General features: G+C 44.0%; 1 protein-coding gene across 1 annotated transcript in view; it reads right to left on the minus strand.

Annotated features, from left to right (window-relative positions):
* Positions 1-24,387, minus strand: part of ATP8A2 (ATPase, aminophospholipid transporter, class I, type 8A, member 2) — a 727,934-nt gene that overhangs the window by 606,697 nt on the left and 96,850 nt on the right. Inside the window, exon 2 of the mRNA XM_006831949.1 lies at positions 3,742-3,886. Coding sequence (XP_006832012.1) covers positions 3,742-3,886 — 145 coding nt within the window. The remainder of the gene's footprint in view (positions 1-3,741; positions 3,887-24,387) is intronic.

Here is a 24,387-nt window from a genome sequence, read left to right on the forward strand (position 1 = left end):
GGAACCGACTCGATGGCACTTAACAACAACAACAACAATTGCGACTCTAGAATTATAAAGGTAGAAGAGTTTTGTAACAAAAACAGGGGAGTAGTTAATCTTACAGTCCAGAAACAAAGGACCCTAGGACCATTAAGGGAGAAGAGCACAAGTGGTGTGCAGGACCTTATCCAGAGAAGCAGCGACAAATAGAGATGGAGGTAGAGGTGGGGACATGGAGAGAGGGAGCAGATCCATGGGAAGAGAGGGACTACAAGATGACGGCCAGCAAGCAGACTTGCAGAATGTGCCCTTTGATATTGTAAATTATTATATATGCCTGAATGTTTTTAAAAGAAAGAGCTAAAATGAATAGAAATACTGTTAACTGATGGTATATGGAGGGGATTATAATCATTGTAATGAAACAAGGTGTACAATTTATTGAATGCAAAACTGATAATGTGCCCTGTAAACTTACACTCAACCTATCCACTGTGTACTCTTCCCCTCGCAGAGAATACAAATGGAAGTCTACAACAGCTAACCCAGTGCCAAGTGGATTCCAACTCGTTAGGATCCTACAGGACAGAAGGGACCTGCCCCATAGGTGGATCTGATCCACGAGCTCTTGATTAGTAGCCGCTGGCGCCACCAGGGCGCCTTCTGAAACAGGAAGTCACTTGATCTCCAGCGACAGATAATATAATCCACCTGAGAGCTCAGCTCTGAGTCCTTGGTCCACACAGGTATTAAGACCCACTACGAAGCACTAAGTGGCGCTGTGGGCTAATGCGCTGGACTGCAAAGTCGATTTGAACCTCAAGGTCGGCAGTTCAAGCTCACCAGTCGCTCTTTGGAACCCCTATACAGGGTCGCTATGGATCGGAACCTAGTCGTAACAACAACAAGAAGCACTAACGTGCTGGACCACAAAATCAGCTTAAACCACAAGGCTGGTGGTTCCCTGGAAACCCCACGCAGGGTCACTATGGGTCAGAACCAACTTGATGGCACTTAACAACAACCACCAAAGCGCTTAAGAGTTGGTACCTTCCAGGAAAACGAGAGAATTCAAAGAAAAACAAGAGTTCTATTTCATTCCCCAGGCTTCCACCCTGCCTGCCTAGAACCATAATGAATATATATATATATATATATATATAATGATAACAATAGGGACTAAGTAGACAGATTACATGAAAACATGTTGACGTTTAGAAAGAAAAATAACTTTTCAGTTTCTGTTACCTTATACAGCATTGTTTTCATAAAAATTATCTTTCTCTTTTTTAAAGAAATTCAACAGAAACACATACAAACAGGTGTGGGCCATGGAATCAAATTAGCACCGTAGGACTTTGGAGGTCTGTATTTTTTTTCTTTAAATAACAGCTTGGTTGAGATAAAATTCACAAACCATACAAAACCCATTCGCTTAAAGTGTACAGTGCAGTTGTTGTAATGTTAAGTACCCTTGAGTCAGTTGGTGGGGGTGGTTAGGCACCATGGAGTAGGTTCTGACTCATAGTGACTCTATACAGACAGGTTTCCAAGGTGGTAAATCTTTACAGGAGCAGAAAGCCTCATCTTTCTCCTATGGAGTAACTGGTAGATTTGAACTGTTGACCTTGCAAGTAGCTGTCCAGCTCGTAACTCACTACACTACCAGGGCTCCTTGTATAATGCAGTTGTTGTTAAGTGCCGTGACTTGGTTCCAACTCAGATCAATCCTACAGAGGGTTTCTGAAGAGCAGGTAGCTGGTGGGTTTGAACCACCAACCTTGTGATGTAAACCGACCTTTCAGTCCAGTGCTGATGCTGTAGCTCCACACCAGGATGCCGTACAACACAGAGCATCTAGCAGAGTCACAAAGTTGTACAAACATCACCACCACAATCAACTTGTGAACTTTTTTCATCATTCCCCCCAAAATACAAAATTCATCAGACATTGATCATCACTGCCCACCCCCTGCTCTCCCCCCAGCCCTTCCTCAATTACTCATTTGCTTTCTATCCCTATAGATTTGCCTCTCCTGGACATTTCATATAAATGAGACCCTAACATATGTGGTCTTTTGGAGCTGTCTTCTTTCACCTGTCGTGTTGGTTTACAAGGATGCTTCATGCTGTAGCATGTACTAGAACTTCATTACATTCAGTGGCCAAACAATATTTCCTTATATGGCTATATCACATTTTATTTATCCATTCTCTCAGGGGACATTTAAACTGTTTCCATTTTTTTTTTCATGATTATGAATTGTGCTGGTATGAACATTTGTTTTTGTGTGGATACGTTTTTGTGTGGATATATCTGAATGGAATTGCTGGGTTATAAGGTAAGTCCAAGTTTAATCCTTTGAGGAAGTTCCAGACTGGAGATTTAACATCCCCACCAGCAGCATATTTGGGGGTTCCAATGTCTGCACATCCTTATCGCTGCTACCTGTCTCTTCATCAGACCCATCCTGTTGGGTGTAAGTGCTAACAACTCATCTATCGTAGCTAATGAACATCTTAACTCAAGGTCAGCCCCTCCGGAACGGCCCTGGCTCTTCTTATAAACTATACTTTGAAGTTAAAAATTTACCTGGATGGTCAGTCTTAAAATCCCAAAATAAATCTTACACCCCTCGAATAAAAGATGGTATCACCGCCACATAATGCACACTATTGGCTCAACCCCAAATCCTATGGGTCTGCAATATGGCCCAATAGTCACAGCCTTTTCTAAATAAAGAGGGCAGATTCAGCTGCCCTCACAAATGATACTGCTGAAGTGACAAAGTTTTAGTCCTAACTTCCAAGATCGAGCCCTCCCTGCCTTGGAATCCAAGTTCATCAATAAATAACTGCCTCTAACTTAATCAACCAGTTAACTGCTTTGCATCTGAACCGAGTTCCGTGAAACCCAAGGCCCGGCAGCATCTATAACCACCAATGGACAGAAAACCATCCGAGCCTTACAGTTCAATGAAATTTGGAAAACGCGCTCGTAGCCACACCTAAAGAGAAAGTGTTGAGGGCAAAGTGTGGGTCTAATGGTCAGACTGTCCCAGATCCCACTTCTGGCTCAGTCAGATACAGTTAAATGGCCCTACCAGATCACTTCACATCTTTGTATCTCTAGTTCCTGAAATGGAGCCTTGCGCAAGGATAGCTTCTCCAAGGGCTTCTAGAAATTCATTAAGCCAGTGTAACTAAAGCAGTTGGCAGAGTGGCCCACAAAATACACACACACTTAAATGTTCATGCCCATCCATCTTTCTGCTAACTCTTTAAACTGTACAGAGGGTAAAGTTTCCAGGTAAATTAAGCCCTCTTAAGAAATGTGGTGGGCCATTTAGAACTGAAAGGGGCGTTCTTGAAATCTGTAGAACTCCAGAGTCCAGCTCATCCTGACATTACAATCTGCACATTGCTAAGGAGTGCTATCAATGGGGGTTTACAGTAGGACAAATGGGAATTCCTAGCAAAGAGCCCAAGGGATGAAAAGATACGGAGCTGACGTTTATCAGTGAGACCAGGTGAAGGGGAGAGAAAAGTAAGGCTGTATTCGCTTGACCCCCTTGGAAGCTCAGCTCCCAGAGACTGGAAGGTTCCAAAAGGAGGGGATGGAGGATGCAGAGAGGGGCGGGGGCTGGATTAACGACGCCGCGGTGGAAAGATGACAACAGGAAGAGCAACCCCATCCCAGCTATGAATCCCTCTGCTTCTGGCCCTGGCCCTGGTGCACGGCCGGTGTGCGTTGCCTACCTGATCCGGTTGTCACGGAATTTGTTGAGATGCGATTGGTTGAGGTAAATGGTGCGGGCTGGTACCTCCAGCTGATCTGCAGCAGACGTGGCCCGGGACATCTCATCATCTGCCTTCTTGTAGCCCGAAGAAGAACAGACTGGTCCTGGAGAGGCCAGAAAACACACAAAAGAAGTCAGCAGCCAGGCAGGCAGGAGGCAGTGGCGGAGTCTGCGGGCGGAGCCCCACTGGGGGAGGATGCTCCAGCGCCCGCACGCGCCCGCCTTTGTACCTTTGCTCCCGGGAGACGCGGTGGCAGCTCCCGGCCCCGCCCAGCCCAGCCCCGCCCCGGTCCCCGGGCACCTCCCCACGCACCCGCCCCACCTGGGAGGCTGCGTACCGGCCGCGCCAGCGGGGAGGAGGGGCAGACGCGCGGCGCTGAGCTCCCAGGAGGGTGTTGGGGAGCCGCGCGGTAACAGCGGCGGCGGGGATGCTCCCTGGTCCGCACGCAGCAGAAAGGGATACCGGACGCGCTGGGCTTCTAGAAGAGCGCCCTAACCCCGCAATGCCCACGTTCCAGACAAAGAGCGCCCTCCACCCTGGTTTTGAACACCCGGGCGGTTTCTTCTTCCCACGATGGGCCTGTCCCCATGATGGGCAGGAGCTTGATAATCCCAGTGTCTGGGCACTGCATGCTTTTCTGTGTCACTGTTTAAATGACCTAGGGGCTGCACAAACTAACCTATTTCTTTATGAATTGATTTCATTCCCAACTACAAGCATTCCTCACTAGATAGGGCAGACCCCCTTGACAAGTGGTGCCCTTCCTTGTAGAGGGGTTTATGAGGTGAAGGTTCACAAGTAACGACACACCTCCTACAAATGAAACTCATCTTGCCGGCCTTACATATATATATACATTTTGCTCCAACATTATGTTTTTTACCACCCACCCAAGAAATGACTGTCATTTAAGAATTGGATTCCCCTGAAAGCAAGCGTCTCCTTCCCAGGGACTGAGACACTTGTTGAAAGAGGACATTCAGGCTGAGTCTGGTAGATGTAAGGAGTCCTGAAGGATTAAGTGTTGGTCTGCTGTTTGGAACCCACCAGCAGTTCCTCAGGAGAAAGGAGAGGTTGTGTGTTCCCATAAAGCCTTGCGACTCTGACTTATTGGGTCCCTGTGAGTCGGAACCAAGTGGATGGCAGTGAGATGTCATCTTTTTAAAGTGAAGATATGGCTCATGGGGTCCCAGTGTGGCGCTGTGGGTTAATGCGCTGGACTGCAAGGTCGGTTTGAACCACAAGGTTGGCGCTTCAAGCTCACTAGTCCCTCCTTGGAAACCCTATACAGAGTCACACTATGAATTGGAACCAACTGGACTGCACTTAACAACTTAAAAAGGCCCATGAGCCTTATCCAGGCAGGGGACAACCAAAACTGAAATCAATGTTTGAGAGCCAATAAACCGTCCTGAACTGAAGCTAAGAATGAAGTCTTAACAAACAAAAACTTACCCCTCACCCAGGTTGAAGGCACCTAGGAGGTATAGGCACAGCCAGGTCCTGGTCACACACCAGACACATACTCAGTTTGCCACAAAACACTAAAAGTATACCCACAGCACCTTATCTATCCTGTTCTTCCTGCCTTCATCTCAGACTCCCAGACTCTGAAGTCCCTCTTTTTCCATGGGACACTGCTCCTGTCCTCTTTGTCAACAAGAGGTAGCACAGAGCAAGAAACTCCTGCGTCCTGACTTCAATCAGATAGGACTGGATTAAAGCATGTACTGATTTAAGGCAGATAAAAATATGTCTTCAAGGAGCAGAGATCAAAGAATTGCCTTCCTTTCTGCCCACTCACCCGACTGCTTTATTCTGCAGCACCTACCATCCTGACCTGGCGACGTTTGTTTATTTTCTGTCTTTGTGAACCCAAGCTCAGGGAAATCAGTCCCTAGTCTGCTCCCTGTACTGATCTCAGTCATTGGAACAGTGCCTGACACATCACGGTCACTCATATTTGCAGGCGGAACAAATCGTTTTTACTCAAGTCTTATAAAAGCTCCCTTTGAGCTTGTGACAGAGAAGCGATCAGATGCACAAAGAGCTCCAACTACACACACTGGTGTGCTCACAATTATTTCATCGCCTGGACTGTGTTCAGTTTGTGGTTCTCAACCCCTGCTATCTGTTACCCTTCATTAAGGGAGCGTCCACAAGACACCAATTCATTGGTCCCGTCCTCATGGAGTTTTTTGGGGGTTGTTAAGTGCTGCCAAGTCTTTTCCGATTCACAGCAACCCGTTTAGGCCTTCCAAGGCTATAAATCTTGGGGAGAACAGAAAGTCTCATCTTTCTCCTATGGAGTGCCTCAAACTGCCTACCTTATGGTTAGCAGTGCAGTGTTTATCTTACAGAGCCCCCAGGCCTCCTTATATCACGAATATTGAGGCCAAAATGTCACTGACACAAGCAATGGTCATAGTACTAAGTATTGCACTTAAGGCACGCAAGAACTTCGCGTTCACCAGATCAGCTCGTCTTTCTAGAACAACAGGACCAGACCTGAACACTGACCATTCCAGTTCCTCCCTAAGACTCAGATAACTTTCTCTTACCTCAGTGACCTCATCTTAACCTAACCCTGCTGAGGAGAAAAGTATAGATCCTGTTTTTACAAATAGCCAACAGTTGTCAGAAATGAATTGTCTAAAGAAATCACTCTACCATATATAGCAAAGCTCGTTATGACTAAAGCTTCAATTTCAGGCTCATGCAGGAAATCCCAAGTTAATGCATTTTGCAAAGACCACTCTACAAAATGAGAGGATATGCTTACAAATCCCCCAGGGCACTTGACATGGTGTCAGCAGATAGCAGGAGTTCAATAAATATCTATTAGTTAAGAACAAAACCAAAGGGGAAAAGAATATAAAGAGAAGTAAGAGCCAGCATATTGACCAGTACGGGATTTGTCCACTCTGACGTGAAAATGAAGGCAAGACAGCTGATGCTCAAGACCATCAGGGCAGGGACTTGATGTTCCTCACTGTTCTCATCCCAGGGCACTGAGAAGCAATTAGCACACAGTTGTTGTTGTTGTGAAGTGCAGTTGAGTCGGTTCTGACCCTTAGCGACCCTGTAAAGCATTTCCAAGGAGCAGCTGGTGAGTTTGAACCACCAATCTTGCAGTTCAACAGCTTTGTAGTCTGGTGCATTTAACCCACAGAGCCACACCAGGCAGCCAATAAGTGAACAGATGTGCAATGGTTAAACACAAAAGGTCAAGGGTTCAAATAAGCCAGCGGGTCTGTGGGAGAAAGATCCAGTGCTATATACTTCCATAAAGACGTCAGCCTAGGCAAGGCTTTAGGACAATTCTACTGTGGCCTGTAGGGTCACTGCGTATCACACAGTGTGAGAGGACTGCAAAAAGTTCATGGAAAAATGGAATTAAAAGATAATGGAAACTTAGACTCCTCTCAACCTTGAGATAAGAGAGATAAGAGAAAGGGCTGGTTGGTCCAACGTTTGGGGACACTTGGGAACTCCTAAACCCATGGAGGGCTAGAGCTGAGAGTGAAGTGTCTAGCTGATATGAAGTGAGGGGAGATGCACAAGAATGCCCAAACTTGCCAAGAATACCCATTTGACCTAACTTCGATGGCTTGATGATTAGAACTCGACTAAGGAGCTCTGGTAGCATAGTGGTTACGAATCAGGCTGCGAACCTCAAGGTCAGCAGTTCGAAACTATCAGTTGTTCCATGGGAGAAAGATGAGGCTTTCTACTCCCATAAAGATTTACAGTTTCAGAAACCCTATACAGGGTCGCTACGGGTCAGAATTGAGTCGATGGCACTTTAACAGCAACAGCAGCAGGGGAAGATAAACAAATTTGATCAAGTAATCAAGTGAAAATTGCTACAATTTGATGAACTTGACCTATACTTATGGATGTAGTAACTCAAATTACCAACCTAGAGGGAAGGAGTCTTCACATCAAAGATCAAGCCTAACCCCTAGGTATAAAGGTTTGAAAGGGACAAGCAACTTAGACATTGGCTACCTAAAATTGGGGTGGGGGTAATAAAGGCTCAAAGTGGCTGGCTTATAAGTTTTCAAGGGGGAGTTTAGTTTCAGAGTGTGCAGGGGAAGGTAGAATCCCCACTGAATAGCTTTCATCTTGTCTAGATGGTCTGGTGAAAGGAAATGGGGATAAGACTCCTATGATTCAATAGTGGGTACTTGTTATCATGACTAATTGTTACCTAGATGGAGGGGGGTGGCTATAAAGACAATAAATGGTGGTCTTACAAATTTTTAAGAGGGAGTTTAGTTTCAGAGTATGGGGGAAGGTAGAATTCCCACTGAATTATTTTCATGTTGTCTAGATGGGGCTGGTGAAAGGAGATGAGGATGGGATTCATTTCATTCAATAGTGAGTAATTGTTATCATGACTAATTGCCGATTGCTACAACTGTAAAGGTAGAAGGGGGAGTAGTTCATCTTCCATTCCAGGAACAGAGGACCCTAGGACCATCAAGGGAGAAGAGCATGAGCGGAATGTGGGACCCTATCCAGAGAAGCAGCAACACCAGAGATGGAGGCAGAGATGAGGACATGGGAAGAGGGAGCAGCTGAGGACTCTAGACTCATGGAAAGAGAAAGGCTGTGTGCTGGCAGCCAGGAAACATCAAACCAAAAAATAAACAAAGGGAATAGAAGCAAATACTGTCAAACAATGATGCATGGAGGGGATTGGAATCATTGCAATGAAACAAAATATGATAGATTTAGTGCAAAAACAATGTTTTCCCATGTAAACTATCACTCAATTCACCATAAAAGCTTTTTTAAAAATGTATTATGTTCAAAAATATCCAGAGTTTGGCATATTAGGTATCAGAAATTATTATAAATTATCGCTTAAGGGGTACTGAGTTTCTGTTAAGGGTGATGGCAAATTTTTTAAATGGATACTGATGATGACTGTACGACATGGTGAATGTAATTAATACCATGGAATTGTGCATGTAAAAACGTTACAGTGGCCAATGTTTTACTACATATATTTTTATAATAATAATAAATTTAAAGTTAGAAAGAAAAGCAAATGGAAAAAAAAAGATAATGGCACCCAACGGCAGTGACCTAGCCGCTGAGGGCTAGAGGTAAGAGTGAAGTGGCCAGCTGGTCTAAAGTGAACTGGACCTTGGCTTACGGATGATGTTGCCCAAAATTCCAATGGAAAAGGGACAGATTTTTCATGTCACAGATCAAGCTTGCCTCCTCAGTGCACTGGGTTGATAAGGATGGGCAACGTAGACTTTGGCTATCAAAATTGGGAGCTATAAAGGCATAAAGCGGCAGGCTTACAAGCTTTCATGAGGATGCATAGTGTCAGAACAAGGGGGTAAGATAGAATCCCCACTGAACAGTTTTCCTTTTGCCCAGATGGATCTGGTGATGATGAGGACAGGATTCTATGATCCAATTGTGAGTAACTGTTATCAGAACTAATGGTGATTGTCACAACTGTAAATGTAGAAAAGGTGTAACTAAAAGGGAAGAACAGTTCATCTCTCATTTCAGGAACAGAGGACAGTAGAACCATCAAGAGGGAAGAGAATGAGAAGAGTGAGGGATCCTAACCAGAAAAGCAGTGACAACAGAGATGGTGGCAGAGGCGATGACACAGGGAGACAGAGCAGCAGAGGACTCCAGGCCCATGGACTGAGAAAGCGTGACTGCAGGCAGGAGGCTGGCTTGCAAAATGTGCCCTTTGGACAATTAAATGAATATATATTTTCAATGTGGTATGTATGCATCAAAAAATAATAATAATAAGGTAATAGAGGTAAATACTGCTAGCTGATGGTGCAAGGAGGGGATTGTAATCATTGCAATGATTTGTTGAATGTAAAACTGATGATCTGTCCTGTAAACCTTCACTCAGTTCACAATAAAAGCTTTAAAAAAAAAAGTGTTCAAGAGCAAAGATGTAAGTCTGAAGGCTAAGGTGCACCTGACCTAAGCCAAGGTATTTTCAGTAGCTTCATATGCATGTGAAAGTTGGATAATGAATATGGAAAACTATAGTAGAGTTGATGCATTTGAGTTATGGTGTTGGAGGAGAATACTGAAAGTACCATGGACTGCCTGAAGATCAAAGACATCATCTGTCTTGGAAGAGAAGAGCCAGAATGCTCCTTAGAAGCCAGGATGGTGAGACTTTGTTCCTCATACTTGGAACTTGTCGGGAGGGATCAGTCCCTGGAGAAGGACTCAGTCCCTGGTGAAGTGAAGGGTCCATGAAAAAGAGGAAAACGCTCAATAGATGAACACAGCAATAATTTGGCTCAAACATAGTAACGATTGTGCGGAGGGCACAGGGCTTGGCAGTATTGCATTCTGTTGTGCATACAGTTGCTATGAGTAAAAACCGACTGACGGCACCTAACAACAACAACAACAACAACGCAGACAAGGAACCAATGACTTATCCTTTCTCTGCACATGGGACCCTCCCCCTCCCACGAAAGGACAGGGCCTAGCAGCCATGTTTGTACGGTGTGATCCCGATACTGGTCACAGCTCCTTGGACCAAAGATGATGCCCCAGGATGAGTTCTATGTAGTCTCTCTTCTGAGAATTTTTACATGGGACATAACGGGAACAGTCTCCACATATGACCAGATTGTATACACACCCAGGTCAATGGGATGGCCATCTTCTACCCACCGGGTAGACTGGGAAGCACAGAAAGAAGGTTGCTTGAGGTAAAAATGAAGCAGAAACTATGCTGCAAGGTCTTGGCGTCCTAGACCTAGCCCCCTCCTGGATCTAAGCTGAACCCCATCATTGGATTCATTGGCCAAGAATCCCAACCACCATTATAGTTTGGGACCACACCGTGAGTCTATTTTATGCTCTAAAACAGATGAGCAAGTCAGGTTAGAGAGGAGGAAGAGATCCTTGTTCACGAACACATCACCCACGGGTGTTGACCACAGTCAGAAAACTGCACAACAGCTTCTGGGCCATTGGTTTACCAGAAGCACAGAGGAGCTGGAAGGTGGGCTAGAGACATAAGCATACCCGGGACATGAACAGACACTTCACCAAGGAAGACATTTGGACAGCCAAACGCATCTGAAGAAATGTTCACGATCATTATCCCTTAGAGAGATGTTGCATTCTTCCTGTGTGATGTCCTTGGTGTCATCCCACAACTCTACTGGTCTTTGGTCATGAGTGTTTAATGCATAAAAACTATTCTTGAGATGGTCTCTAAATTCAGGTGGGATATGTTTAAGGTCATATTTTGGCTCTTGTGGACTTGTTTCAATTTTCTTCACTTTCAGCCTGAATTTGCACATGAACAACTGATGGGTATTTTCCAGAGTCAGTTCCTAGACTTGTCTGACTGATGATAGTGAGCTTTTCTGCTATGTCTTCCCAAAGATGCAGTCCATTTGATATCTGTGTACTCCATCTTTTAGGTTTTTTATAAAAGATGTTTGCAATGAATTTAAAAAATAAAAAAAAAGACATTAACACCCCCATGCTCATCTTCTCTTCAGAGTCAGGAGTGCAGAAAGACGAGAACGAAGAAGCAGGGAAAGATGGTTGGAAATGCCCAAGAGGAAAGATGAAGAGAAGAGCTGGGGCACAGGGAAAGGAAGAACAGATTAGTTACAGAATCTGTGTCCGTGGTCCCAAGAAGGATGGAGAAGAAGGCACATTCAAGCCATCCTAGCACCATCAACAACTCTCCCCTCTACCCCAACTTCTATCCCACCTCTCCCATCTGATGGCTCCTGATCTGTGGCTTATCTCTGGCTTGTCCTCTCAGCTCCCTCATGCGCTGTGTCTGTCTGTGGTGACGGGACTGTGGCAGCCACAGTTAGGAGGTAGAAGGATACAGACTCCCCATCCCCATGGCAGGGAGGCTGATAAGAATGCCAACAATACCTCATTTCTATTCATCCAATTAAGTAACTCCACAGAGCTCATTTTCAGAAAGGAAATGAAAACCCCAAACAATGTTTTGGAAATAAAACAATACTATTCTCTTGGTCTGAAGTAAACTACATGGAATCCTGATGTTGTACTGTAAAATACAGCACTGGGCCATTAACCGCAAGGTTGGCGCTTCAAACCCACCAACTGCACCTCGAAAACCCTAAACAGGATTGCTATGAGTCAGAACTGACTCCACGGCACTTCACAACAAATTGGTCCAGGGAGTAAGAACTCCAAATGAAGAATTAAACACAGAAGGAGAGTGAGTATCCAATACATTGCCATTGACTCAGCTCCACCTTCACGGAAACCCCGTGGGTGAGAGTAGAACTGTGCTTCCTATGGTATTCAGTGGCTGGTTTTTTGGGAAAGAGATTACCAGACCCTTCTTCCAAGGCACCTCTGGGTGGTCTGCAACCACCAACTTTTAAATTAACAGCCATGTGCATTAACTGTCCCACCCAGGGACTCATACTATTACTATGCACTTTATTGTCTTAACATAGACACAAAGTCTTAGTTGGAACGGCAGTACTTACGCCCTGCAGTCAAATAAAATGTTCAAAACACCAGAGGATATTCAACACCCATCTATCTCACCCATTCCCCTTACAAAGAAGTCAAACTATCTAAGAGTTGTTGATGCCGCGGATAAGTGCCTTCAAGTCTGTTCCAACTCATAGTGAACCTGTATTAAGTTTCTGAGGAGTGATGAGGGGGACATGAACTGCCTGTGGCTTGCGGTCCAGTGGTTCTTTTTTAATTAATTTATCTCTTTTTTTTATTATTATTATAAATTAGGTGAAAGTTTACAGGGCAAAGTCGTGTTTCCATTTAACAAGTCAGACACATTTTGTTTCAGGACATTGATTGCAGTCCTCACAATGGAACCTCCCTCCTCCCTGGGTTTCCTATTTCCATTCCTCCTCCTTTCCTCAGTGCTGTCCTTGTGATTGATAGAGCTACGGGGTGCGTACCTCTCTAACGTTAATGCTCCTCTTACGTTGTTGGTGGTGGGGTGCTGTGGAGTCAGTTCTGATTCATAGAGACCCTGCACACGGTTTCTAAGGCTGTAATTCTTTAAGGGAGCAGAAAGCTTCATCTTTCTCCCACGGAACAGCTGGTAGTTTCGAACTGCTGACCTTGAGGGTAGCAGTTCAAGTCATATGCACTACACTAGCAGAGCTCTTTCCCCTTGCTGAAATTTTCCATTTGGCTGATATTGAGTCAAAGTCCTTGGGAAAGAAAGGTTCTAAATCTGAAGGTAAGATTGTTAACTTTTAAGGCCATTGCTGTGTGGACAGCTCTTTGCTTGTTACATGTGGAACGAGAAGTTGTGGTTGAGTTAGACTGGCTTGGGCATTACAGAGTGTAGTTTAGAATGGCACTTGTTCTTAAATGCCATCAAGTCACTTCTGACTCATCATGACCCCGGTAGGCTTTCCAAGGAGCAGCAGGTGTGGATTTGAACTGCTGACTTTGTGGTTCGAAGTCCAGTGCTGATCCTACAGCGCCACACCAGAAGTCCCAAAGGGAAATCCAGGGACAATCACCAAACCATTTTAGCGGAAATGAAAGACTGGATTAGAAGCCAGATGTATCAAAACTTGAATTCACTTCTCCTTCCAATTCAGCTGTAGGTCAGGCTTCACCCATAAAACAGAAATTTATTCTTCAAACCAGTTGCTGGCAAACTTGGTCTTTATAGGAAAAGATGGTTCGTGTTTTAAACTCATGGGCCACATAGGTTTCTGTTGAATATTGATAATTTCTTTTTTTAACACCAAGCTTTTTAAAATGTAAAAACCACTCAACACACAGGACAGATCTGACCCGCGGATCATAGTTTGTGGACCCCTTATATAGCTATTTGGCAATCAAAAACCCGATTACATCCCAATTCTCACCTCAAGGGTACAAATTGATGAGTTTAAATGTCTTCCATGCTCCTCAACCACAGCAACCACCTATCTGCTGGTGGGGGCTTGCCTGTTGTCTATGATGCTGAGCAGTTTTCAGCAGCGCTTTCCAGAGCAAGATGGAGTAGGAAGAAAGGTCTGGCAACCAACTTTCAAAGAGCAGCTGATGAAAACCACATGGATCACAACAGTCCAGTCTCGACATGCAGGGGGGTCACTACGAATCAGGGCCAACCTGACAGCAGCTAATGACAACAGCAAGATGTCTACGTAATCTGATATTAAATTCCTAGTACACCTAGCTAAGCAAATTTCTATCACATGACTCAAGAAGGAGGTTTTGTCTTTTTCATAAGTGTTTCTGAGAGGATAGTGTTGTCTTGTTCAAGGAAATCAGTGAACTCAGCAAAAACTCTTCAACAAGAGTCTCTCTCTCTCTCTCTCTCTCTCTCTCTCTCTATCTCTCTCTCTCTCTCACACACACACACACACATACACACACACACACATCTTTCCCAAGAGCTTCAAGTTCACTACCCATTTTATAAAGATGTTTCAAGACCCTCCAGAACAGCAACCTTGCCACAGGGAAAACACTTGGACTAATTATTGCTCTTAATCAAGCAAACACTGTGCTTGATTAATGAAAACGCTGTGCAAATGCAAAATGTGATTATTCTAACCTGGGCAGACACACTGAGGAGGCCTTTTTAAAAGACCTCACTTTGCACAAACCACATCTCTCCAAATATAACATCTGAGATCCATTTTGACTTCAAAGTTCAAAATAAACACAGAGCAAAGTGGTATCAAAGGAGCGGGAATTGTTATTCCCACAAACACTTAACTGGTTTCTCTTGTCTCTCTCTCTTTCTCTCTTTTTTTTTTCCCCCAAGATAAAGGAGATGGGGAGGGATGTAGCAGGCTGTGAGCTCTTCATAATTTAAATTATCATTGGGTGCTGAATTCATTCAAACACCTATTGGACACCTCCTCTTATAAGGTAGGGCATTGTTTTAGGCACTGGGACAGGAGAGGTACAAAGTTCAAGACGTAAGCTTACATTTTGGTAGCTCTGGTTCAGTAAGTTCCAACTCACAGCAACCTGATGTACATTGAGTAAGTTCCAACTCACAGCAACCTGATGTACAACAGAATGAAGCACTGCTCAGTCCTGCGCCCTCCTCATAATCATTGTTATGCTTGAGTTCAAAGTTGCAGCCACTGTGTGAACCACATCTTTGATATCGAGAGACTAGAAATAGCAATGCGATGTTCAAAAGAGGCCAAAAAATAGGAGAATTCAGAGGGCAAAGATGGTTCCCAGTCTCAAATAGGATCAAACAAACCGACAGAGTGAGTTCCAATTTCATTAAGGAAGTATTTGCAGTAGATCTTCAAGTACGTGCAGGGAGAGAGCAGAGCATTACTAGCTGTGAACCGAGGGAAGCATGTGCTGGTGACACCTGCTTTGCAACCTACTTGGCTCCCAGATGAAGGTTGAAAGTTAAGCCATAGTGATGTGAAGGCTTGTTTTCTTAAGTATAGAAATACAAATCAGGCTTCTGTTTCCCAAAACTCATTTTAGACCTTCCATAAATTAAGATAGACCATGAAATGAAGACAAAATAAGTGTGCTCCTAGTTTTAAAAAAAAGGAAGAAGTAGCGAATATCCAGTTCAGAGGATGGTTTGAAACTACAAGTAGCTAGATTGGCTGAGGCTTAAAAGTAAAGATCCAATGACTTTTCTTGTAGTAAATCCTTATGTTACTAAGAAAGCTATTCTCCCTGGGTTTAAGTTAGGGACACCAAGTTTAAAATCCCATTGCCAAGACGTCTGAGCACTGAACTCCAAGGAGGCAAGGTCACCTGTCCCGTGGTGGACTACCTACCCGAAGTTGTTTGCCTGTCCTGGTGTGACGTTGTAGGATCAGTACAAGACCATTAGCTGCAAGGTTGGCGGTTCAAACCCACCAGCTGCTCCTAGGAAACTATACAAGGTCTCTCTGAGTCAGGATCAACTCCATGGTGATTACCAACAACAAGCATTCCGAAGGCCCACAATGCCTCGGACTGACGCACGTAGATTCACTGCATTTGGTGCCAGACCAGCTCACCTCCCTAACAACCCTATGGCTGTGGTTGAGGGACCTCGAGTTGATTCTGACTCTTAGGGACCCTGCTTGGGGTTTCCAAGGAGTGGATGGTGACCTTGAACCTCCGACCTTGTGGTTCAGAAGACTTCACTGTCCAGTGCTTTATTCCACAGAGCAACTAAGCCCCTCCCCCCCCTTTTTTTAAGTTTTTATTGTGAATTGAGTGAAAGTTTACAGGACAGATCATCAGTTTTACGTTCAACAAACCATACCTTGTCTCATTACAATGGTTATAATCCCCTCCATATACCATCAATAAACAGTATTTCTTTCTACTCATTTTTAGCTTTTTTTTTTTTTAATGAACACTCAGTCATATCTAATAATTTAAACCACCAAAGGGCACATTCTGCAAGCCTGCCTCCTGTCCGTCAGCTCTCAGTCCCTCTCCTTTCATGAATCTAGAGTCCTCAGCTGCTCCCTCTCTCCACATCTCCATCTCTACCACCATCTCTGGTGTCGCTGCTTCTCTGGATAGGGTCCCGCATTCCGCTTGTGCTCTTCTCCCTTGATGGTCCTAGGGTCCTCTGTTTCTGGACTGTAAGATTAACTATTCCCCTGTTTTTGTTACAAAACTTCTACCTTTGCAATTGTGACAGTGGCAATTAGTCACAGGGACCCCTTTTTCCTGGCTCAGGAAGCCCACCTGTAGAGGCCTTCTCCCCATTCCTAAAAAAAAGACATCAACTTCACCGGCTTCCCAGAGACAGGGCACTTGCCTTTCCTTCTGCCTAGAATGTTGCTCCTAGACTTTGCTTAGAGTCCCTGGGTGGTATCATCATGAAAACACTTGACTGATAATCAAAGGGTCCAAGGGTCAAGTCCACCCAGGGGCACCTCAGAAGAAAAACTTGCTGATCTACTAACCCAAAATCAGTCACCGATAACGCTGTGGAACTTAGTTCTACTCTGACACACATGGGGTCACCATGAGTTGGAATGGACTAGGAGTCCTGGTGTGGCGCTGCGGGTTTAATATGCTGGACTGCAAGATGGGTTTTTTCAACCACAAGGTCAGCGGTTCAAGCTTACCAGCGGCTCCTCTCATGAGTCACAACTGACTCGAAGGCACTTAACAACAACATAGGGATCCCAGGTATTTAACAGGATGAAATACGCATTTAGGAAACTCCTCTGTAGTAGCGCAGTAGGACCTTGGACAAGGCCGGCGGTTCAAACTCACCAGCCACTCCTCAGAAACCCCATATAGGGTTGGGACCGACTCGATGACGCTGAAAAACAGCAACAAGGAAATTCTCTGAACATTCTGGCTACCCGGAAAAGCCATCAGCATCGGGGTTCGAAACCTGCTTTTCTCCAGGAACTCAGAAGCCGAGCTGCGCATGCGCGAACGGCAGCCATGTTTGGAGTCCTGGGGCGGCGGTTCAAGCTCACTAGCTGCAACATCGCTATGGACTCGACGGCACTTAACAACAACAACAAGATGATGATCGGAGGGAGAGAACTATCTTCAAGTACTCGAGTGAGTTTGAACTGTCATTGGCAAGCACATCACCATGTGTACCACCCAGAGCCCCCCCTCCCCCCCACTCACACAGTAACGCACTGTGAGTCCATTCTGATTCACAGAGACTCGTAAGTGACATCGTTACACGAGCTGACAGCCTCATCTTTCTCCCTCGCAGAGGCTGGTGGATTGGAACCCCTGACCTGGCTGTTAGCAGCACAATGCCTAACTCACTGCACCACCAAGGGTGCTCAACAACAGAGGATTGTTGTTGTTGAGTGCCATTGAGTCAGTTCCCACTCAGGGATTCCGAGAAGCGGCTGATGGGTTTGAACCACCAACCTAGAAATAGAAAGACCATACAGCTGATCTCAGAGTCACACCACACTAAGGATCTGAGATGCCCAAGAAATGCAAAGGTGAGTCTAACAGCAAAGTCTCCAAATACTGTTACCGATACCTGCTCTACAGTCAGCTCTAAACCACAACCACCCCGTGCACAACCAAACAATGGAGGGCAGTCTGACACACATGAGGTCACTACCCCAGTGTTTGTTGTTGTTAAGTGCCATGGTTTTCCTATTCTTCCGGCCTACGGTGGAATCATGGTTGACAATAGGTCCCACACAATTAAACAGATAATGGACTCAGACCCAGAAATGATTGTGAGGACAACGCGGGACCAGGCAGTGTTTCTGTCTGTTCTACAGAGAGTCACGATGAGCTGGAAACCATTCCGCAGCATCTAACAGCGACAGCGTTAATGATGATGTGCTCACAAAAACGATGAGGAAGAAAAAGCAACTTCATTCTTTGCTCAATAAACAAAAGGAAAACAAATTCCTAACACCCAGCAGCACCTTCCATGGTCCACATACTCCTCCGTTCTCAAACCCCACCTCCTCTGAGGACTCCTTCCTCTGCCGTGTTTCCTTCTATTGGTATCCATTCTTCTTCCTCGTCGATACGCACACTGACTAAACTTTCAAGGAATCCTTCTAGGATCCTTGAAGTCAAGGACTATCTCATTTCCCTAGGACATCTAGCATTTGACATCTGCTCAAGTTGAACAAGTGGGCTATCTCCTTATACAGTTGTTGTTGTTGTTAAGTGCCGTCGAGTTGGTTCTGACCCACAGCAACCCTGTATAGGGTTTCCGAGGAATGGCTGGTGAGCTTGAACTGCCGACCTTGCAGTTCAAATGGATTTGCAGTCTGGCGCATAAACCCACAGCACCACTCCAGGACTCCCCTTATACAGTTGTTGAGTGCCATCAAGTTGATTCTGACCCATAATGACCTGTAAAGGGTTTCCAAGGAGCAGCTGGTGAGCTTGAACCACCGGCCTTGCAGTCTGACACATTAGCCCACAGCACCACACCAGGATGGGAAGGAAATCTCCCCAGTAATGATGGTGGTTATGTGACGTGGAGTCGGTTCCGACTCATAGCGACCCTGCACAGGGTTTCCGAGGCTGTAAATCTTTACGGGAGCAGAAAACCTCATCTTTCTCCTGCGGAGCAGCTGGTAGTTTCGAACTGCCGACCTTCAGGTTGCTAGCCCAACTCATAACCACTGGCCTGAATTAAGGTAGTTCAATTATTTTCCAACTATGTCAACTTATACAAAAGGATTTGAGAGTCGCACAAAAGAAGGTCACGGGCAATCTTCTGACACTCTGAACAGTTGCTGTGGTGTTTCTGGAATGGACAGGTCAAGTATTGTCCATCATGGCTCTGAAGACCACAAAACAAACACCAGTGTCTAGAATGTGGTAAAATTCCAAGAAAACAAGACAAGAGAAGACTCTAGAAATGCAAGGGAATAAGGAATGGAAAACGATGACAGAAAACGATATTAAAGACAATCTGAAAAATTAGCCACACTGAAATCAAGCTGTACGTATTTCTAGGTAGCTGGTTACCTGGGTCAAACAACAGGAGAACATATTTGAAAACCTTTCGTGTTGGAAGCCAACTGTGCTAGAAAAATACATGTTGACATTTTAGTTGGCAACGTGTACATTGTATATTGTGTACACAGTAGATTGCTTTCTCCATAAGTATTGTGAGAGACGTATTCATTTCCTGCTCAGAACTTTTACCATCACCTCTAAGAATGCAAACCAAACCAAAGCCACTGACTCCTAGAGGACCTGTAGCAAGAGTAGAACTTCCCCATAGTGTTTCTCAGACTGGAAATCTTTGTGGAAGCAGACTGTCACATCTTTCTCCTTTGTTGTAGCTGGTGAGTTTGAACCACCAACCTTTTGGTTAGCAGTTGAGTACTTCAGCAACTGCACCACCTGTGACTCCTCAAAGAGAAAGACCAAGAGGTGGTTTCAATCCACTGACTTCTGAGTTAATGGACCCAACGCACTTCCGTTGTACTACTCTGCCACATTTAAATCAGAGATAGGAAAAATGGCGTCACACAAAAATTCTCAAGTCAAAAACTATGAATCAAAACAACTTAACTTTTTTTACTGGAGTGCAATAGCGCTGGAATTACCAAAGCCAAGCCCCGCAAAAGTAATTTCTTTAGGGAACTTCTAGATAGAGCTACAAGAAACCTACAACTGTTCATTCTACAGCATTGTTCTACGTAAAGCATATGCTTAATTCAGTACGCCCACCATCACCTTTGATAGAAAGCACACATCTGTCAAATGCCTGCTTCCTTAACTGAAAACTTTAGCCTCACAAGAAATAAAAAACTTTGGAAAACTCCAGTACCTGATTTTGAGGTTGTTGTTAAGTGCTATTGAGTCGGTCCTGACATAGTGACCCCACATAGGGTTTCCAAGGAGTGTCTGGTGAGCTTGAACCATCAGCCTTATGGTTCAAACTGACCTTTCAGTCCAGCGCATTAGCCCACAGCGCCACCCCAAGACTACTATCATCATGCCTCCTACACCAGGTGTTCTAAGCGAAATCTAATCCATAGTCATAATGCAACTCAGCCGACGGAACCTGACCCCACACACTGCTCTTCTCCTGAGAAGAGTCAGAAATAGGTGACAGAAATGTTATTGTTTTCAAATTTAAGATTGTTAAAGAGTCTACTTAATTGTTAAATAAAAAGTTATGTTATCATCAGAACACTTGCTAAACATCTAAATACCGTCTGTGCTAGTTGACTAAAAGTTTAAAGAACACTTTTTTCCTCCGGCATTATTTTTTCCCTAGAATTTTCCTGTATGTAGGAGGCAGTTTCAAAAAGTTCATGGCAAAGTGGTCTGAATACCCGCATGAGAATAGTAGTAGGCATGGTTAGGAACAGCCAAAAGATCTAAACCTACACACTGCAACATCATTTCATCATAGCTGTCTAATGTAGATAGTCTTAGAAACTTGCAAGAAGTTATCCAAGGCAGGATAGTTGGTCTTTGTTTGCCTGGAGCAACAGAGGAAGAAATAAGATTAGGAAAGCTATGGCTCATTGTCCCCGAGAACCACGGCCTCCTTTGCCATGAGACCTGAAAAACTGGACGGCGACCAACAATCATGACTGAACATTTTAATCAAAGATTCTATAGAAGAATCCTCATCAAAAGGGAGGGAAATCCAGACCACAACTTCAAGTTCTCATGGCCTCTAGACTTTCTGGCACCAGGAAGGTTGGATGAACTGCTGAAAATATTGTCCTGTAATAATGATTAAAACTTAAACCAAAAAGTGTGGCAGTCACCCACAATCCACTTCCCTAAGACATCACAGTTGTTTGTGTGGCTGACATCTGAGCTGTTATTGTATAAATGTCTGCTCACCACGCTCTCTAACTAAAGCTAGTGGACTTCCTTCAGTTTGTGAAAATATGCCAGGGTAAGTAAGAAAATATTGCTGTGAGGGCTCCAGTTCATACATGCGTGGGTCTGGTGTGGTACTGTAGTATTAACACTGGACTGCTAATCACAAGGTCGACAGTTCAAACCTACCAGCCTCTCCTCAGAAACCCTCTATAGGGTCGCTAGGAGTCAGAACCAACTCAATGGCACTAACAACAGTAACAGTGCTGAACAAACATGTATCTGTCATCAGCGAATGGTTGCAGACAAGTTCTGTCAGGAATACACTTCGTCTCATTGTAGTTGGTAAATGCTGTTGAGTTGGTTCCGACCCATACCCACCCTGTATAAGGTTTCTGAGAAGTGGCTGGTGAGCCTGAACTGCCAACCTTGTGGGTCACACTGACTTTGCAGTCCAGCACATTAACCCACAGCACCACATCAGGACTCCTAGTCTCAATAGGGTACCTTAAAAAAAAACAAAAAGAATATGGTTGTGCTATGAGACAAAATTATTTTGAAGTCTGTTTCTTCATCAAATTTTTAATGAAACTCAAGCAAAGATCTTCCCAAATCACTGAAGATTTGCAATAAGCTTACGGAAATGCTGCCCAACATAAAACAATCATTTTTAGATGAATCAAACATTTTAAGGAAGGTCAGGAAGACCTCAAAGATGAATTCAAGGGAGAGAGGTCAGCCAAAAAGGTTATGGGATAATTTGGGGGGGCATTCCAAAGGAGTCCTCTTGATAGATTTTTCTCAAAGGTCACAGAAAAATCACAAGGGCTTATTATGTGGAACTTTCAAGAAGACAGACAACGGCGTTGGTGAGAGAAAAAGTCCCAGAAACTTGCATCGGTGAATTTTTTTCCATTACAACAATGCACCTGCATATTCTTCAAGGGCAGCAAGGAACGTGTACAAGGATTTCACTGGGAAACTTTACCCCACCCACCGTACAGCTCTGATCCTGACCCTTAACACTTCCTTTTGTTCCCAAGATTCAAAGATCATTCAAAATGAACACAATCTGAATCCCTCAAGATGCTCCAACTGCCATCTTGACATGGTGTAAGTTGAAGCTTACAGAACTGTTCGGAGAGGTGTTGAAAGACAGGAAAACACCACCTTCGGAAGCATATAAGCCTAGATAGAGACTATGTCAGGAGACGATAGCTCCTTTTTGTTTAATAAACATACCTGGGATTAATCCTTTTTTGTTTTTGTTTTCAGCTTCAACAGCACTTCGACTGGACATTTATTGTGGTACTAGCTTCTCTCTTCATTTTATTATAGAAACAGGTATTTCATGAATTATGAATGAGATCTTTTCCTAAATATGTCTTTTTGTTTGCAGACCCCTGGGACTTCCCTTCCTGGAGACTTTGTGTGTCCCAGAGATCCCATGGGCTCCTCCTCTGTCTTCTTTTTTTTTTTTTTTAATTTTTTTTAACTGTTTTATTGTGAATTATGTGATAGTTTACATGGGAGGACATTAGCTTTACATTCATCCTCTCGTATATCGTTTCATTGCCATGGTTACAATACCCTCCATGTATCATCATGGGTATACCCTGCAAGCCTGCCCACCCCCCGGTTGTCAGCACACAGCCCCCTCCCTCACTGGGTCTCAAGTGTAGCAGTCCCTTTTGACTTAGCTTCTTATTTGCTTACAGAAAGTATGCAACGTCTATATGAGCTATTGAAAACTGAACCCAGCAGGCTACCTGGGGTATAGTAGTGGACGAGGAAACTGTCCACTGCTGTAATAGCAACTCACATTAAGTGATAACCAGCAACTGACTCCCTCAAACAAACTGTACTCTGGTAAACCTAAACCATTTCAGCTAATCTAGACAACAAACATTTACATATCAACAGCCCAAGAAGCAGAAATTAAAATGAGAATCTATAACCTCACAAATTGACCAAGTTAAAAATACACACACTGGGGCTTCTGCTTCTCATCATGAATCTGTAAAAAGGTCTAGGCAAGTCCTTTTGTTGTCACAACTAGAAAACTAGAACAAAAAACAAAAAACAAAATGTAAGAAACAACTCTCATTAGATTTCAAGCAACAGGCAGTATAGGAAAATGATCCCTGAAAGAAGAGAAACAAACAGGATAAATCCCAGAATCACACCATGCTGGTGTGGAAGCAATTTCTGGATACAGTGCAGTGATGGGAGATCTCAAACAAAAGTCTGTTGGTCTCATCAAACTGTGGAGACAGAGATCACAGTCTCAGGGGGCTGAAATGCTAAGAATGTATAGGCAAATAGTTGGAGAAGAGGGAACTATGCAAAATAGAAGCCCCCCAAATCAGGAACTGGCTTAAATCTTTGACTGAATTTCAATTTATGCAAATACACAGAAAACCACATCAAGGTTAGGAAAAGACCAGTGACCAGGGTAAAAACAGTGAGAGCTTTAAAGGGAACAATTCTAGATCCAGCATTTTTAGGGGATTTTTAAGAGTTCCCAGGAGCCAAAGTAGAGCGAGAGATCGCTCTGAATAATGGGACAATCACCAGAAATCTAAAAATAATCATAACTTAGTTGTGGAACTAAAATAAACCTACAAGGATGGCTAATTGAACCCTCTAAAATGCCTTTAAAACAAACTCAGGAACTGAGTTTTAAAGGATAAGAATTGAAATTCAGTACTCAATTCACAATGTCTGGCATTCAATAAAAAATTACTAGACATGCAGAGAAGCAGAAAACCCATTAAAACCAGTAGGAAAGTCAGTTATAGAAACAGACCCAGAAACAAATGCAATGTGTAATTACCAAACAAGGAAGTGAAAACTGATGTAAACAAGTTCATTATGTTCAAGGATTTAGAGAGGAAAAAAAGAATAAACTATGGAAGAATATATAGATATATAAAAGAAATAAAACTTCTAAAGATGGAAAATAGTATATCTAAAACGAAAATTTTAGATATGGGTTGATGTGCTGGACTTCAAAGTCAGTTTAAACCACAAGGTTGGTGGTTCAAGCTCACCAGCTGCTCCTTGGAAACCTTATACAGGGTCACTACAGGTTGGAACCAACTCAATGGCACATAACAACAACAAATTGTGAAAATGACCTTTTTGAAAATAGTGTTTGCTTCTAAGCCCATCTTCAGCCTGTAACTGATTGGAATACCTAAAATGCATTCTCAAACTTGCCCAGTGAAACAGGCTTCCTGCAGGGCCTTTGTAGTGTATAGGGCCTTTGGTGGAATCCTGAGCCCCATCCAGAACCTTCTGAGGTAGAACATTCCCACTAGTAAAAGGCAAGCAGACCAG

This window comes from Chrysochloris asiatica, unplaced genomic scaffold (genome assembly GCF_000296735.1).
Source record: "Chrysochloris asiatica unplaced genomic scaffold, ChrAsi1.0 scaffold00005, whole genome shotgun sequence".
Classification (NCBI taxonomy): Eukaryota; Metazoa; Chordata; class Mammalia; order Afrosoricida; family Chrysochloridae; genus Chrysochloris; species Chrysochloris asiatica.